Raw genomic sequence first — 16,914 nt, forward strand, 5'->3', positions numbered from 1 at the left:
GTGCCTCAGTGCTACCGTCAGGATCTCTTGCGCTTGTCGCGTGGGGGTTCGTGGTCCGGACACCTAGGAGTTAAGAAAACTAAGGACCGTCTCTTGCAAGAGTACTATTGGCCAGGGTGTTTTCGGGACGCAGACCACTTTGTGAGGACATGTGACACCTGTCAGCGGGTGGGCAAACCAGGGGACAAATCAAGGGCGCCGTTGAAGTTGGTACCTATCATTACGGAGCCTTTTAGACGGCTCGTTATTGATACAGTGGGACCTCTGCCGGTAACAGCCACGGGGTACAGACACATTTTGACTGTGATCTGCCCAGCGACAAAGTTCCCTGAAGCAGTGCCGCTTAAAGAACTCAGCTCAGTTGAGATAGTCAATGCACTACTGTCCATATTTGTGCGAGTTGGTTTTCCTGCGGAAATCCAGTCAGATCAGGGCACAGTGTTTACTAGCGCTTTGACGACAGCCTTTCTCGAAAGGTGCGGGGTAAAGCTGTTACACAGCTCAGTGTACCACCCACAGTCGAATTCCGTTGAGAAGCTCCACTCCGTCATGAAGCGCGTGTTGAGAGCATTGTGTTTTGAACAACAAACTGACTGGGAGCTGTGTCTGCCTGGGGTGATGTTTGCATTAAGGACCGCGCCGCATGCGGCTACAGGGTTTTCGCCAGCTGAGCTGGTGTACGGTCGCTCGCTGCGGTCTCCGCTTCGCATGCTTCGAGAATCGTGGGAAGGCAGGGGCGACGACCCAGTCGTGGTGGAGTACGTGCTTAGGCTCCTCGAACGCTTAAGAAGGGCACAGGAGTTGTCAGGTGAAGCAATGGCAAAGGCCCAGCAGGGGGCCAAGGTTTATTATGATCGGACAGCCAGGGCCCGTCGTTTTGAGGTGGGCGATGAGGTCATGATATTGCGCACATCGCTAAAAAACAAACTCGATGTGCAGTGGGAGGGCCCAGCATGGGTTGTTCAAAAACTGTCGGACGTTAACTACGTGGTGAGTCTGCCAGGAAAACGGAAAGCACAGCAAGTTTACCACTGTAATCTGCTCAAACCCTATAGACAACGGGAAGCAGTGGTGTGTATGATGGTAAACGTTCCCGAAGAGCTTCCGGTCGAACTTCCGGGACTAGGCTCAGTGACGAACAGGGAAGACACCGATCAAGTCATTAGTGACTTAATCAGTAAAGCACCGCTGTCGCCTGAGCAGAAAACCGAACTACACCAGCTCTTACAAGAGTTTCAAGATCAGTTCTCTGAGAGGCCTGGTAGGACTTCTGTCCTTACTCATGAAATAGAACTTACCTCCCCAGAGCCAGTACGATCCAAGGCGTACCGGGTGTCACCCCGCCAGCGCAATATTATGGAGGCTGAGGTAAAGAAAATGCTACAGCTCAGTGTTATTGAGGTGGGTGAGAGTGATTATACCTCCCCTTTGATTTTAGTTGAGGTACCGGGCAAGGAACCTCGTCCTTGCGTCGACTACCGCAGGCTTAATTCCATCACTAAGGATCAAATTTATCCGATCCCTAACATCGAGGAGCGCCTTGAGAAAGTTAGTAGCGCTCAGTTTATTTCCACCCTAGATCTTGTCAGGGGTTATTGGCAGGTTCCACTTACAGAAGAGGCTAGTAGGTATGCGGCGTTCATTTCACCAATGGGAACATTCCGTCCTAAAGTTTTGAGTTTTGGTTTGAAGAACGCGCCATACTGCTTTTCAAGCCTCATGGACAAAGTGTTGCGGGGACAGGAAGAATTCGCTTTACCGTATTTAGACGACGTAGCGATATTCTCCGCATCCTGGTCTGAGCATATGGCACACTTGCGGGCAGTGCTAACCCGCCTGCGCGAAGCAGGCTTGACAGTCAAGGCTCCCAAGTGTCAGTTAGCACAGGCCGAGGTTGTCTACCTCGGTCACGTGATTGGACAGGGTCGTCGCCGCCCCTCAGAAATAAAGGTGGCCGCTGTGCGAGACTTCCCGCAACCGCGCACGAAGACCGATATTCGGTCGTTCTTAGGTTGCCAGACTACGATTGCAAGACTACACAAAAGGGTTCGTTGTTCAGTGCGATGCTAGTGAGCGAGGCATGAGCGTTGTACTGTGCCAACGGGAAAATGGAGAAGTGGAACACCCTGTCCTGTATGCTAGTCATAAGCTGACCAGTCGTGAGCAGGCGTACAGCGCCACCGAGAAAGAGTGTGCGTGCTACCTAGCCGGCTCGAGGTTTATCATTGAGACGGATCACTGCCCTCTCGACGGCTGCAGACCATCTCTTCCAAAAATGGCCGCCTCCTGTGCTGGAGCCTCGCTTTGCAACACTATTCCTTTGAGGTGCGTTACAAAAAGGGGAGTCTCAACGGTAACGCCGATGGCTTAAGTCGAAGCCCCTAACGTAGGAATCAGCCTCAAAGTTATTTGTTACTGATGTTTTTCTTCCTGAGGCAGGATTTTTAACATATTGCTTTTGTTTAGTGTTTCAAAGTGATGACGTGCTTTCTAGTGCAATTTTCCAATTTGTGGACGCGTTCTGAGTGCTGCTAGACTACTGTAAGGAACTAGGCAGTAGTATAAAAGGGGAAAGAGCCTGGCATGGCTTGGTGAGGGTTGTGCCGTGCTTGCTGACTGAGCGGTTGAGTTAAGGTGTAGTTCTAACGCTTGCTGGGAACGAGAACAAAAATGGCAACTCTCCCGAAGTCACTTTGCAGTTTCCTGTGTGAACCTGAACGTGAGAACGAGGCCTTCTCTCTGCGCTGCGCTCAAGAAACGCCGAGGGACGACCGACTTCGGTTATGAGTATCATCGAGCGACATCCCTCCGGACAGCGGATGCAGTCCCCTGACCATCGGGATCTCCTTCTCCCGGCGGGGCGGTCTGTTACGTTTCGCCTACGACGCGCGGTATAGCCGGCGCGGATGCAACGGACGCCGGGGCTTCGTTCAAAGTGGAGGACATTTTGGCCCGTTCAGCGCGGCCGCAATGCCTCCTCCCATGCGCGCCCGGGCATGTTTCAATGCCACATGTCTTCGTGTGTGCGTGTGTGTGTGTGTGCATGTTGGTGCCCACGCTTGTCAAAGCGCGGCAGCCGGGGAGAGGAGCTCCCCAAATGTGAAGCGAGGAGGTCTGACCGGCGCCGGCCCGGCGGATGCGTCACCTTCTAGTCTCAACCTGCCCGAGCGCCGCCATCACGTGGCCTCATCCCGAGACGTTCCTTCATGCCCTCGACTCCGAGAGCATAAAAGTAGCTGCCCCCGGACGCCAAAAGAGGCTCCGATTTCTTCCGTCGAGTAACGTGCTCTCCCGTCTCTCCACTTCGGTCGACCTGACCGGCCGCTCTTTTGCGATGCTAGAATAAACAAGTTGTTCTGTTAGCAGTCGACTCATGCTTTGCCAGGACCTTCGGATGCTTCCAGTTGTGCCCCAGGCCGCCAGGCCAACGCTGCCCTTGGGGCTTGCGACCCAGATGCAACAGGCTGCACATCGCTTCTTGTATTCCTTTTACACATTCACTAAACATTTCGCATATTCAAGAAGCCTTCGAGCGCATCTTTCCACGTGGGATTTGCCAAAGCGGTGCACTTGTTGACATCTACAGCTTCAGATCGCTGTAAGCTTCGGTTATTGTAGAAACGGCGCATCGCTGATGTGAAGTGAGTCAATATAAGCAGCCGAGTCCCTTAAACTACTGCAACTATGATCCAGACACATATATATTACGAGCTGTTACTACCGATTCTCGCTTTTGTTTAACTTCATCATACTTACAGTTTGCGCATGGTATAAAGTATTATTAGAGACAACTGTGCTCTGCATAAGTCCCCACTTATATGCCGTGTAGTTCTCTCGCGAAAAGGCCGATGTCATCGATGACATCGTTGACAACTGAGTGAGCTTATGCTGCTGTATCGAATGCACTGTCTCTTCATTCCTGTTTGACGCAGAGGTAAATAGTGCTTCTTTGGAATTAAGAAATGTCAGCATACCAACACACACAGACCCACCATCTACGGGAATGCGACCGGCAGCGTTCGGGAATGGTGACTAAAGTACAAGATGTTGGCACAGCGCTGTGTCGTCACTTGCCGCTTATTGTGTATGTGTCATGCAAATCGCTATAGGGCTGCAACCTAACTATAAGAGCGGTTTCCTTCGTCCTGACTGCTTATTTTTTAAGTTGAGCTCCATCGGTAGCGGGTGCACGAACTCGAAGTGGTCAGGCCTAACCCAAACTTCGCTAAACAGGATCAACATTGACTCAAACTTCACGTGCACGGCTTGAGAGGACTGAAGCTCGTGCATTTCAACTTCGAAGGCATGCCGATGCATGTTGAGCGCGAATAATTATAGTTACAAGTGAATAAGCTGCAGCTATCACGTTGTCGGTTCGACGGCTGATCACGTAGCGTTCGGTCAAGCTATCACGGTCGGCATGCTGATTTTGTTGGTGCTGTCGACACGAAAGCCCATCGCGCTATATGACAACTCGCACCCGTCGGTTGCCTCGTTGTCGGCCTATTACTATCAAACGGTCTCAGTGACACAGTGCTGAATAGTTGACCAATCGTCGGCGTCAGCGTCTTGTCGGTCTCGTATCGACCCAATGTTACCACGCCTTAAAACAGTACATGAAGTCAGGCACGCGCTGCCACCACCAGCCACAGTGGGCCGACGCTGCAAGAAGACTGCGTCAGCAACGTGTTTTTGAAGTGTCGCCCAAGTGTAACGCAGGAGTTCATCGATAAATTTGACAGCCATCAATGCAAGGCGGCAACTACGTGGTTTATGGTGCAGTCCGGACGAAGCCCTGGCCCTTTTCTGTTTCAAAGTGGAGTTGCAGTCTTACGCACGTTTTCGGCAGCGGCGCGGTACATGGCACGAGTGTTTGCAACAGTGCGCATCCAAGTGCTTTTTTATTTCCGGGGTACTTTCCCACAATATCTGGCCGCGTGGTCGTGCGCGCGCGTCCCTTCCAAAATGTTTTGTGACTAATCCGCTAGGGCAGGGCGCATGCGCAGTCGCGCCGTGAAAGAGGCGGATTAGGCTCACCGCCATCGTCCTTCGAGTCACTTGTTTGTCTGGGCACAAGTTCGACCAATAAATAGTCAGGTTTCATGACTGAGTTTTCCTGCGGTCTGGTTCTTCACTGCCATTGCAATGTGACAATATGTAAATAAATGAGGTTGCTTGTTTTTCTCAACTTCTTGAATACATGCTTTTTAGTCACTCTACTAGTTTCTGGGAGGGATATTTCATCATCTAGAACAGCTACAGCTATAATTATTATTTGAACATAGTCCTAAACTGTAGACCATATTGTCACATAGTAGTGACCATGAGTAATGCAGCGGTAAAACTGTGAATGACGAAACTAACTTTTTATTGGGCAAAGTTGTGCTCACAAAAGCAAGTTACAGTCTAAGCACAGTAATAGCGGCGAACACGGTCGGCGATCGGTGAAAATCTCAGCAGCAGGTGAAGCACGTCGGCTTTTATACATCAGTCATCGAAGGTTACAGAGTAATCGCTGGTGCCCGTGTGTCTTTCAGAAAGTTCTAGTGCACCATTTGCATCGTGCAGACTTGCAATCAGATCACACAAGGTACGATGACAACAGACAACGAATAGAACCATTGAGAACATTCCAGAAACTTCCGACAAATGCTGGTGCGTCCAGAGCTGAGCGATAACATTTCGCTAGAACAGCAGCTTGGGCTTGTTGGTTTTCCATCCGGTGTTAACAGTGCAAAACGTAGACGGGACACGAGATGAGAAGACACACCACAAGCGCTATTTGAAAGAAACAACGTTTATTTGAAAGAAACGGCTTCTTATACCATTGCCTAAACGTGTCCTTCATCATTCTAAGAGTTACAAATTACGATTTGGTTTGGAAACTGCTTCCAACCCTGCCTTTATTGCATGTTCTACTGTTTAGCTATCCAATAATAGTTTTTTCATGGCAGTTTTATCTAATGTCTTTAGAAACAATAGAGTGGCAGCTTTATCTATCTGCTAATTGATCGAACTATAAGTAACATTATTGCATGCCATATTTACCCGATTCTAAAGTCCAGACCACACATACGCTTGCGGATGTGCACTAGTTCGTGCCCGCATGCCCATGTATGCGTAGATGGTGCAGCACGACTTGCACGCGTCAAAATGCGGCGCGAACATAGTGAACAGTTCCTCTTTTATTCTGCACTTGGGCTGCCTCACATCGTCATGCCTGGCTATGCAGCTGTGCCGTGGTACAATCAACTCTTATTGAAGCAAATGTATATTATGCAAGACAGTGCTTTTCTTTTCTTTTGTGCTCATTAACAGCCCTAGAAATAGAACAATTACATTTATAGATATTGCAGCATTTTGAAACGCTGTCAATAACAAAATGAGAACCAGGTAAAAGCGGGAGCCAACGTTTCTACACTGGTCGACTGTTGGCTTGTCTCCTGCCTCAGCCTGCATCGGGATTGTCCCCGGCTTGGCCTCCTTGTTCTGAGTTGATTGTATCTCGGGCGCTGTTGTTGACCCTCGTTGGCCCTCTGGAGCATATCCAGGATGTCCCGGCCCTTTTTTTCCTTCAGGAACATCGCCAGCATGGGCTTGCAGTTTTCAAGAAACTCTTCAGCCAGGAGGAGATCTTTGATTTCCTCATGGGACTTCGTTGCCTCTGAGAGGTGGACCCATCTCTCCCAGTAATTCTCCAGCCAGGCGAAAAACTGCGATGGCGCTTCATCGTCCTGGGGCACTTCCGTCCTGAATTTATCCTAGAAGCCCTCCTCTGTCAGGCGAAAGTGACATAGGAGGGCCTGTTTAACCTTGTCGTAAGCCAACGCCTCTGACGCTGGCATGCGGCTGAATACAGTAGGTGCTTTTCTCATCAGGCACATACTGAGGGCGGTGGCCCATTGTTCCCTCACCCATCCGAGGGCTTCTGCCACTCGCTCAAAGTGCGTCAGGTATGCGTCCAGGTCGTCCGATTTCTTGTTAAAAGGTGCCAGTAATCTCTGCAGGCTGACCCCTGTGAACTGCGCTGTCACTAGGCCTGCATTTGGCAGGCCTTCTCAGCCGCCATTATTGCTTGTGCTATCGCTCTTCGCGCGCAGTATTACTGCACTCTCCGTTCCGGAGGGGATGGGGTGACAACAATCCCACACTGTGTGCGTTACAGGTGGTTCGATTGGCTGACCGGAAATAATGTCCATGCCTGATTGACCGTGGACCTGAGGCACGAGGCAAGAAGTGGCCGAGGAAGAACAAAGGGTTTAATTAAACCCAAGATCGTACCAGCGAAGCATGAGGACAATCCACACAGAATACACCCATGCGGCAAGCCTAGCCGGCCGGCGAGGGGTTAGCCCCCACTACGTAATACTCCCCGGAACGTGTACAGGCCGACCTCGTGGGGACTACGGCCGTTACCAATTATTAATACAAAAATACTACGCAACAAGTGAACAATAAACCCGACAATACATGCGACACAAACTGCAATGAAAGTCATTACAACAATGCACTAAGCAAAGCCCACCACGTGGGGATTTCCAACGCTCGTGAAATAAAAAAATACCCGACACAAATGAAAAATATCCGCGACAATAAATGTCACAAGCACTACACTAACAGAGCATGCAAAAATGAACACACGATCAATAAGTAACTTAAAGAAGTAACTTAAAGATGAAACGCAATTAAAAAAGAGAGTCCCAACATAGTGCCTGAGCACTTATCTGCGGACTGTCGAGTAAGACGTCCGAGCTGGAGAGGTGCCGGGCTGCTGGGTTCATTGTCACTGCACGTCATTGCCGAAGATCAGAACAGACTCAGGGCCGTGTATATGGAGGCCCTGGCTATGAGAACTCAGGCCGCCGGCCACAACTTTGCCTGATGTCCAATACATGTGCCGCTCGCCTCGTCGGTTCAACAACTCTGCCCGCTTGCTGCGGTTCACCCGACGCTCTCCCTCTCTCTCCTTCTCTCTCTCTGGCCAAGGGCTGGCTGTCACGTGATGAACCGGTCCGGAGGTCCGCAGGATCTAGGGACAGCGCTCCCTGCAGCCGGGCACACCGCGGCGGGATCTCTTGGCGGTGGTGTGGTGGCGCGTAGGAATACATGCACTTTGTTACGTCCGCAATTGTCGAAAATGAGACCTGTGGATCAGACACGACGGCAATTTATACGTGACTCATTGAACCATTCAGCTTGATCGCTGGTGCTCACATAGGTGTTTGAATGTACACAAATATTCGTGTTGTGCAAGCCTCGGCAACAACATAAAGAGCAGTTAGAACCAGTGGTAACATTCGAGAAGCCTCCGATATGGAAAACTGCATCTTTCGCTGAACAATGTTTTTTTAACATTTGTTAGCCAGTGAAATACAATCACTGCAAGAACATAAACAAGTACCCGTGTCAATATAGAATCTACACTCTCGCTGCTTTCTTTCTTTCTGCTAAAGGTTGGCTGGTTTCATCATGAAAGGCAGCTAACAAAAATGAGTTAGAACAGAGGGGCAGAATTGTAATCATAGAAGGCTCACTATAGCTCATAGCTTGCAAAGGATTGCATGAATCGCGCAGATGTGCAATTTCTTTATTGTCATACTAGCTGACGGAGGGTGTGCTCAAACATGATTGCACGCTGCCATGAATAGCATAGCCCTTGAAGATTTCACGAGCACATTTTGTCAGAGCACCCAGCTATCGCTGGAAAGTTGTTTGTCACCTACTGAACAATGCGACTTAAGAGCCAACGAAAATGCATTGGCATATTTTTTTTCATACGTTTGTAATGCCATGGCAAATGACCTTAACTCACAGTACAGCAGCACCATTACCTTGATAATTTCTTGCGCAAGGCCATCACTCAGCCATTTAAATTGAGCTGCACCTTGTGGAAAATGTCAGAACGGGCGAGTCTGATTGTAAGATGCTTATAGATTATTGTCTCGTCGTTACTGCTGCTTTCACCATGGTGTGTGTGCAGCTTCACGGGTCTGGGCCCTGTCCTGCTGGTGTGCCCGACCACTGTGATGCATCAGTGGGTACGCGAGTTCCACTGCTGGTGCCCCCCACTGCGTGTTGCCATCCTGCACGAGTCGGGGTCCTTTGCTGGAACCAAGGTCAGCTCTTACTCTTTTGTTACCACGCCTATTCAAATCAATCACCAGTGATCGATGCTTTAGATCAACGATTTCGACATGTTGCAGCCGTTTCTTATCCACTTAAAGCCATCTAGTAGTCACTACAGGCACTGAACTTTCAGAATGAGTTTAAATTTTCGCGCTTTGGTGATGTTGTGATTTTTGATGTACCTTTTTGCAAACTAACGTGCGTATGTTATAGCAAAAAAAGGCGTGGCGTCGGCTGCGCTCAAGAAAGAAAGCATGCCATGCCGCTCACGTTTACGCTGCACTAGCGTCAAAATTTTGTAATCAGATGACTCCAGCAAGTCAAGAATTAAATCGCCGGCATTGCCATCCGACAGTGCTGAGCAGTGGTAATTAACTGAAAATGACACCAGCTGTTCACTAGTGAGCTTTGGTTTGGAGTCCAAGTTGTTTTATTCCGCCAAAGTGTATTTCTGAAGGTCTGCCGCATGTCCAGCATGTGGACCTGGCATTTTCACCCAGTTTCCAAAAGTTTCGGTTTCGCTTCTCTTGTAAAATCCAGGCAAGGGGCACGGCCGGTGTCACTGTGCAGTTATCGAAAGTCGCTCTCATGTCCTGCGCGGCTGTGTTGCGAGAAAAGCTTCTTGCTCGAAACAATGCTGTGCCCGCACTTCAATTTAGGGATGAGGACTGTAGTTATGATTCCGAAGATGACAGCAAAGCAGATTCAAGCTCTGACGGTGACGATGTTTTGAGTCAGCATGGGGACATCTGCAGCTGTTCACCAGTGAGTTTCCTTTACGGTGTTGAATGGTCTTCTTCCTTGTGCGTGCTTATCTGCCTATCTTTTTTGCACGACCTGAGAGCTCTACTGATTATCTTCAGGGTACGTACTTCACTTGGTTATGATTATAAAGCCGTCGAAACTGATGGCTTTATAATATCGCAGGCTTTTAATATTTATTTTCAGAGCATTTTCTCTCCGTCAAGTGCTTACGTTCCCCAACCCGCTATGCTTGATGATATGCACATTCCTATCGTCACAAGGGAAGGTGTCTTAATTATGTTAAGGAACTTGAGCACCAGAAAGAGTATAGGATCAGATCAAATCCCAAATACATTTTTACAGCTCTATTCTATACAGATAAGCGATTTCTTGGCACAGGTCTTTAATGCATCTTTGTGTAGTTGCGAACTTCCGGACGACTGGAAAATTACAAGCGTAATCCCCATCTTTAAAAAAGGTGATAGGTCAATAATTTCTAGGTGATCAAGGCAGAAAGCTGGGCTAGTCGTGTGTCATCATTATTCAAAAGACTAGCGCAAAATAGCAGGGACAAAGACAGAGAAGACTCGCGCTCGTCCTGTCGTCTTCTCTTTGTCCCTGCTATTTTGAGCTTGTCTTTTGAATAACAATAATTTCTAATTATAGGCCGATTTCTTTAACTTCTGTTTGTTGCAAGTTACTAGAGCATATTGTGGCTCACAATATCCAGTGCTTTTTAGCAGATAATAACGTCTTATCTCCTTGCCAACACGGCTTTTGGAAGGGAATGTCCACAACGACACAACTGGTAACAACTATTCACGACTTTTTAGCAGCTTTAGATCGCTCTGGGCAAATTGATATACTTCTGTTGGATTTTTCTAAAGCATTTGATAAGGTTCCGCACTGTAAATTACTTCTAAAATTAAATAACCTAGGATTGCCGCTATATCTTATCAAATGGGTTGAGGCATATTTAACTAATAGAACGCAGTTTGTTGAAATCAAATCTTGTGTATCTAGGATGCTCAGTGTTACATCCGGTGTTCCCCAGGGGAACATTTTGGGGCCATTATTATTTCTTATATATGTAAATGATTGAGTGCAAGTAATCCCGGACTCAGTGTCTATTAAACTTTTTGCGGACGATTGTATTGTGTTTAAAGAAATAACCTGCCATGAAGATCATAAGCTACTACAGCGAACTCTCAGCTACATTGAATGCTGGTGCGCAGAATGGGACATGGAACTAAACGTTAACAAAACAGTGTTATTAAATTTAACGTGGAAAATGAATCCTAGCATGTTCACTTACACTATCCATGGCTCTAACATTCAAGCAGTAACTCAATATAAGTATTTAGGGATTGCTCTTTCTAGTGATATGACATGGGGGGCGCACATCTCTGCAATTTGTGCAACAGCTTTTCGCAAACAATGTTTTTTAAAAAGGAAGCTTACAAAGGCAATGGTGAATAAAGGGAAAATCAGACATCCACCCGTTCGTAGCAATTGCTACGAAGGAAACCCATACGGGTTCCTCGAAGGAAAGCCTCAGAGTTGAAGAAAAATTTGTCCTGGTCCGGGACTCGAACCCGGGACCACTGCCTTTCTGGGGCAGCCGCTCTACCATCTGAGCTAACCAGGCGGCTAGCAGATGGCAGGGCGAAGTCGAATTTGTCGACATCACAAAGCAAAGGCAAGAGTTTGACGTAGTAGTTCTGTGGAAACCCGCAAGGTGGAGACAAGTAATGAATAAAGGGAAAATCAGACATTCACCTGTTCGTAGCAATTGCTACAAAGGAAACCCATATGGGTTCCTCCAAGGAAAGCCTCAGAGTTGAAGAAAAATTCGACCGCGTATGATGCCGGTTCTTCTGGCTGGGTCTCTACCACTCTGTGTGTCATTATGTCACAACTTGTGAATTGTGTCAGCGCCGAAAGAAACCTCCCCTGCGACCTGTTGGACAACTGCATCCAATTGAAGTTCCCTCTGAACCTTTCTTTCACATAGGCCTTGACCTGCTAGGCCCTTTTCCAACAACGATTAGAGGGAATAAGTAGATCGCTGTTGCTACTGATTGCGCGACATGCTACGTGACCACAAAGGCGTTGCCGACTAGTTGCTGAAGAGACGTCGCCGATTTTCTCCTCCACGACGCCATTCTCCTCCACGGTGCACCTCGACGGTTACTTACAGACCGCAGCCGCTCGTTCTTGTCTTGAATTGTCGACGACCTCCTCCGCCCTTGTGCCACTGAGCACAAGCTGTCTACCTACTACCACCCACAAACGAACGGTCTTACAGATTGTCTCAACCGAAAACTCACAGAGATGCTGTTGATGTACGTTTACAACGATCACCGTGACTGGGATGCCACGCTGGCCTACGTGACATTCACGTATAACTCGTCCTGACATGACACCACAGGATATTCACCCTTTTATCTTTTGTATGGTCACGACCCCACATTGCTGTTTGACACCATACTCCCTTCTGTTCCGCATGTTGCTACAGAGTACGCTCGTGAAGTCATCGATTGCGCTCACGTGGCGTGTTATGTCGCCCAATCTCATTTATTAGCTTTGCAGAATATACAAAAATAGCATTATTACCGGTGGCATTGTCATGTTAAGTTCGGCCCAGGTACTTGGGTGCTCCTTTGGTCACTATGTTATCGGGTCGGCCTCTCCCAGAAGCTTCTCTCTCGCTACACATGGCCTTTGAAATCCAACATCAAGTTAATGACGTCAATTATGAGATTTCGCTGTTACAATTTGATCCATCCTCAAGTCCGACACCTGTTGACATCGTACACGTTTCGCGGCTGAAGCCACATTTTGCTCGCAATTCTTCGCCTACCATGCTTGTGTATATATGGTAAATACAGTCTTTCTATACTCCCAACATCCCCATAAGAATATCAGAAAGAACGAAAAATCAGATTGTTATAACGATCATCCCTTTATCTGGACTGCCGTTAAAAAAAAAAAAAAAAGAATGCGGCTGAACAAACGCTCATAGCTCCGAAACCAAATTTGCCACTTACGATAACAAATTTATGTTCTAAAAATTGGGTGTGAAAAATGAAACTTTGTGTGGAAGCATGAGACAACAGTGCTAACATTCATTGATTGGAAAAAGGACACAGTGCAAAAAAAGACAAGAACGTGTGCATGTCACTCTCATGTGTTCTTGGCTTTTTTTGCACTGTCTTTTTTCAAAAAAATGAAACGTTTATTTACATGTCCAAACAGCATGTGAAGCATTGGGCGCGCTGAAAAATCAGATATCTGCACTTGCTTTCACGGAAGTTACAGGTTCACAACCGTGGTGTGCATCGTGTCCTGCGGCTGCGCGAACGGTGGTGGCTATAATTTAGCGTGTATGAAATCATTGAGCGACTCTATCGACGACAGTACACTTTGCGTGAACATTGGAGTCTGTGTCAAAGACAGGCCACTGTCAATCTCGTTGTCACTGCCGCTGCTGTCGTCGCCTCAGTCGCACAATGCTGCCGGCTATTACGACAATGATCGTCGCCGTCGGAGATTCTTCGTAGAACAAGGCAGCGCTATCTCCACTCGGAAACTCCTCCATGAAAGCACCACCTATTCTATCGCCTGTAGCGACGTACTCCCAGAGTGCAGTAATGTCAGTGGCTACCACCGTGTTGATTTCACAAGGGGGGGGGGGGGGGGTTGCCCGGGCGCCCCGCTGTTTCCGTTGATTGGCATGGTCACTGGTTCTAGCCTTCTTGTTCGTGGCGCTTGCAGTTTTCAAAATCGCCAATGTCATCGGCTTTGAGAGCTCGTGCTTTGAGTCTAGCAAAATTTGCAGCTTTGTCTCAAGTGATACAGCTTTGCACCTTGTCGGCGCACCCACCACTGCTTTCGCGGTGCATTTCCGCACTCGCCCAGGAAGAAGGGGAGTGCAGGCGCAGTTCGCTTCTTGCATTGTTTGTTTTTTTCTGTCTGTGGACGCATGCCCACAGAACACCTATATAAACTTAGAGAAGGGAAACTGTACCTTCCACAGTGCAACTGAAATAAGAGTAGTGGTGGCATTGCGAACTAAAGTGTACGACCGAGAGGTGGTGCTCACAAGATGAAAAATAATATCATGATCATTACGTTGTAAGCAATATGACTGCTGTGGTAGCGGTTGGTGGGGTTCATTGTGCTGCTGGCTTGTTGGTTTTGAGCATTTTATTATCTCTTTCCGGGCCGTAATTGTGTGTGCATTACTCTAACATGACTACAAATATCTTTATTATGTCACCAGCTGACTGAGAGACTTCAACTGGCAAAAAAAAAAAAAAATTACACTTGAAACAAGTAAGCTTATATTGTTTATTGTCAATATTGAATGAAGCAGTACAAGCCCACAATTTTCGTACAGGTCAGGTGGACTTAATGCCATCAGTCACTAAGTTTACTACAGTATTACAGAAGCACAGATAGACATCTGTTTAGTGGAATTGAAAGCTGACAGCGGACTAAGCTTTCTCACTGTGTTCGGAGTGCCACTAGAGCAGGGAGAGCAAAGCTTCAGACAACAATATTTATACCGGGTTACCCTCGTACTTGTAGTTACATACAGTGCTGCTTGACGTGTTTCGTACTATACGTATATTGGGTCTCCGTTCGACGATTTCAGCTAGACTAAAAAAGAAACATAAAGAGTGCTCGGCAAAGAGTGCTCAGCAAAATAAGTTCAAGCTGCAATATCCCATTGTTTTCATAACACATTGGCGAGAGGCACGTAGTGTAGTGAAAAAGAAAAGACTGTTACGCTGTATTTTACTGCACATATTGCCTGCTCTTGACACTTCTGCTGCACATTTGGTGTTCAGGTGCGACAGTAAAGGCTTTGACACAAGTGGAGTGCTGGAAAAGTATGTTGTGGAGACAACAGTGCTAACAAGGACTTATGCAAATATTGTGCGAATAAACAAGGACACTAAATAAACATTTAAGCAAGCCCAATTAATTCTCATCGATCCTTGGAAAAGGCAATTTACGGTTTCATGCTGAAAAAACATCTCTATTTGAGTATTCAAACAAGGAAAAGAGGTTGTAAGGAGATGAACACTTCAACTTAGAAACAGAGGTGAGCAAGGGAAGCCTCAGGAGCCAATGTTTCAGCAAGGAAACATGTTTGTAAGGGCGGTGACGAAAACAAGTTCCCACGCTGAGGCTTCCCTTGCTCGTCCACTGTTGATTGGCTGAATGCTGAGCTGAACTTACTCCTAACATATTTTGAAAAAATCTTTTTGGGCACACACTGTGCTCAGGTTTGTCGTCTGTTGTTAGAAGAGAAAAAAAAAATTGTTTTTAGTCACTTGTCTGTTTGAGAAGTGTGGAATAGGCCGATTGTGTGAATATACCTTTCCCAGTTGTCTCTTACGGTGCAGGGCTAGCTAGCCTGGTTATTGATTTCATGCAAACTGTACATGAACCATTTGTAATTAACAGATGTAAAATAATGCACGTATCTATGCCTAATTCTAATCCTAGCACTTGCCATTCTAACATTCCCTTAGATTTCGTCATGTCATTTAAATATCTTGCTGTACACATTACAAATACAGTAAAACCTTGTTAATTTGAAGTCATTGGGACCACAAAAAATCTTCGAATTAAGTGGCTTTTCGAATTAACCAAACACACAAAAAATGCAACCCAGGCAAAAATTTTCACTGCAGGTATGCGCTACCTTTATTCGTCGATCTTTGGATTGCTTAAAGTAATAAGAGATGCTGGTTTGCCGTGTCCTGTAGTTTGAGGCTCCAAGGGTCATGTTTTGTAGTTGGCCAGCTACGTGCAGCATTTGAGAATTTCCACCGTGGCACTCAACGAAACTGTGGATAATGTTCAGCAATCCGATAACTTCCCTGAGAGCGGGTGGTCTGGAAGGCTCATTAGCGTCGTCGTCGTCGCTGTCATCACACATAGTTGCATCAGCAGTAGCTTCACTCTCCAAGTCTGAGTAGCATGTTTGTTGATAATTTTCAAAGTTCAGATACTCGGTGAAGCCGACTGCGCTGGATTCGCTATCCTCTGCACAGAGCGCATTCATGCAGTTGCAATATTCGGCTCCTTCTTCATCAAGTGCACACACATGAATAGTCAGCATCAGCATCAATGGTGCTTTCCTTCGAGGAGCCAGCATGTTCAAAACACCGCACGATCATAGTGGGTTCCATTTGCTTCCGTGCATGAACAATAAGACATATGGCCTTGAGGAGGTCGATGGAGTGCTCCTTGCTGTTGTCGTAGCAAAGGAGCATGCGCTTGAGCAGGTGGTGGCGGTAAAGCTTCCTCGTGTGCTGAACGACGCCTTGGTCCATTGGCTGTGAGATCGACGTGGTTTTCGGAGGAAGAAATACCATCCTGATAGCTTTCAGGTGTGGGATGTCACCATGCACTGGGCAATTAACAACAAAGAGTAAATTCCTGCCTGTGGCCGCGAACTTGCGGTCAAGCTGCCGAACATAATCTTCATATATTGTAGCTGTGACACAGGCGTTCTTGTTGTGCCGGTAGATAAACGTATCCCTTTGCAGCAGTCATGCATTTTTAAAGCAGCGAGGCTTCCCACTCTTTCCAAATACTAGTAGCAGGAGCTTGTGTTTACCGAACAGGTTCGCTCCGAACAAAACAATAATTCTTTCCTTGCCCTGCTTTTGACCCTTGACCGCAGTGTCCTTTGCTGCGAATGTTTATGTGGGCAGCATCTTGCAAAAAAGGCTGCTTCGTCAAGGTTGTACACATCATCTGCACCGTACTCGCTAAGCAACAGAGCCAACGTGTGTTTCTTCCAGTCGTCGCCGACGCTCTCGTTTGCGCTGCCGCTCTCGCCACAGACGGCTATGAAGGTAAAATTGCTGTGCTCTTTAAAATGGCTGAACCATCCATTGCTACACTTGTACTCTTCGTGCCCAAGTTGTAGAGCCAAGTCATTGGCCATCTCCCGCAGCATCAATCCATTGATGGGAAGTTGGGCTGCGTTTGCTTTCTACAGCCAGCTAAGTAAAGCTG

At 47.3% G+C, this 16,914-nt stretch overlaps 1 protein-coding gene across 4 annotated transcripts in view; it reads left to right on the forward strand.

Moving 5' to 3' along the window:
- LOC142568468 (DNA excision repair protein ERCC-6-like) overlaps positions 1-16,914 on the forward strand; it is a 595,812-nt gene that overhangs the window by 267,466 nt on the left and 311,432 nt on the right. For all 4 annotated transcript variants that reach the window (XR_012825434.1, XM_075678394.1, XM_075678392.1 and 1 more), the window contains one exon: positions 8,981-9,116. Coding sequence is in view for 3 of the 4 variants with exons in the window: in XM_075678394.1 (XP_075534509.1) it covers positions 8,981-9,116 (136 nt within the window). In the remaining variant the exon portion in view is untranslated. The remainder of the gene's footprint in view (positions 1-8,980; positions 9,117-16,914) is intronic.

The sequence above is a fragment of the Dermacentor variabilis genome, unplaced genomic scaffold (assembly GCF_050947875.1).
Source record: "Dermacentor variabilis isolate Ectoservices unplaced genomic scaffold, ASM5094787v1 scaffold_19, whole genome shotgun sequence".
NCBI lineage: Eukaryota > Metazoa > Arthropoda > Arachnida > Ixodida > Ixodidae > Dermacentor > Dermacentor variabilis.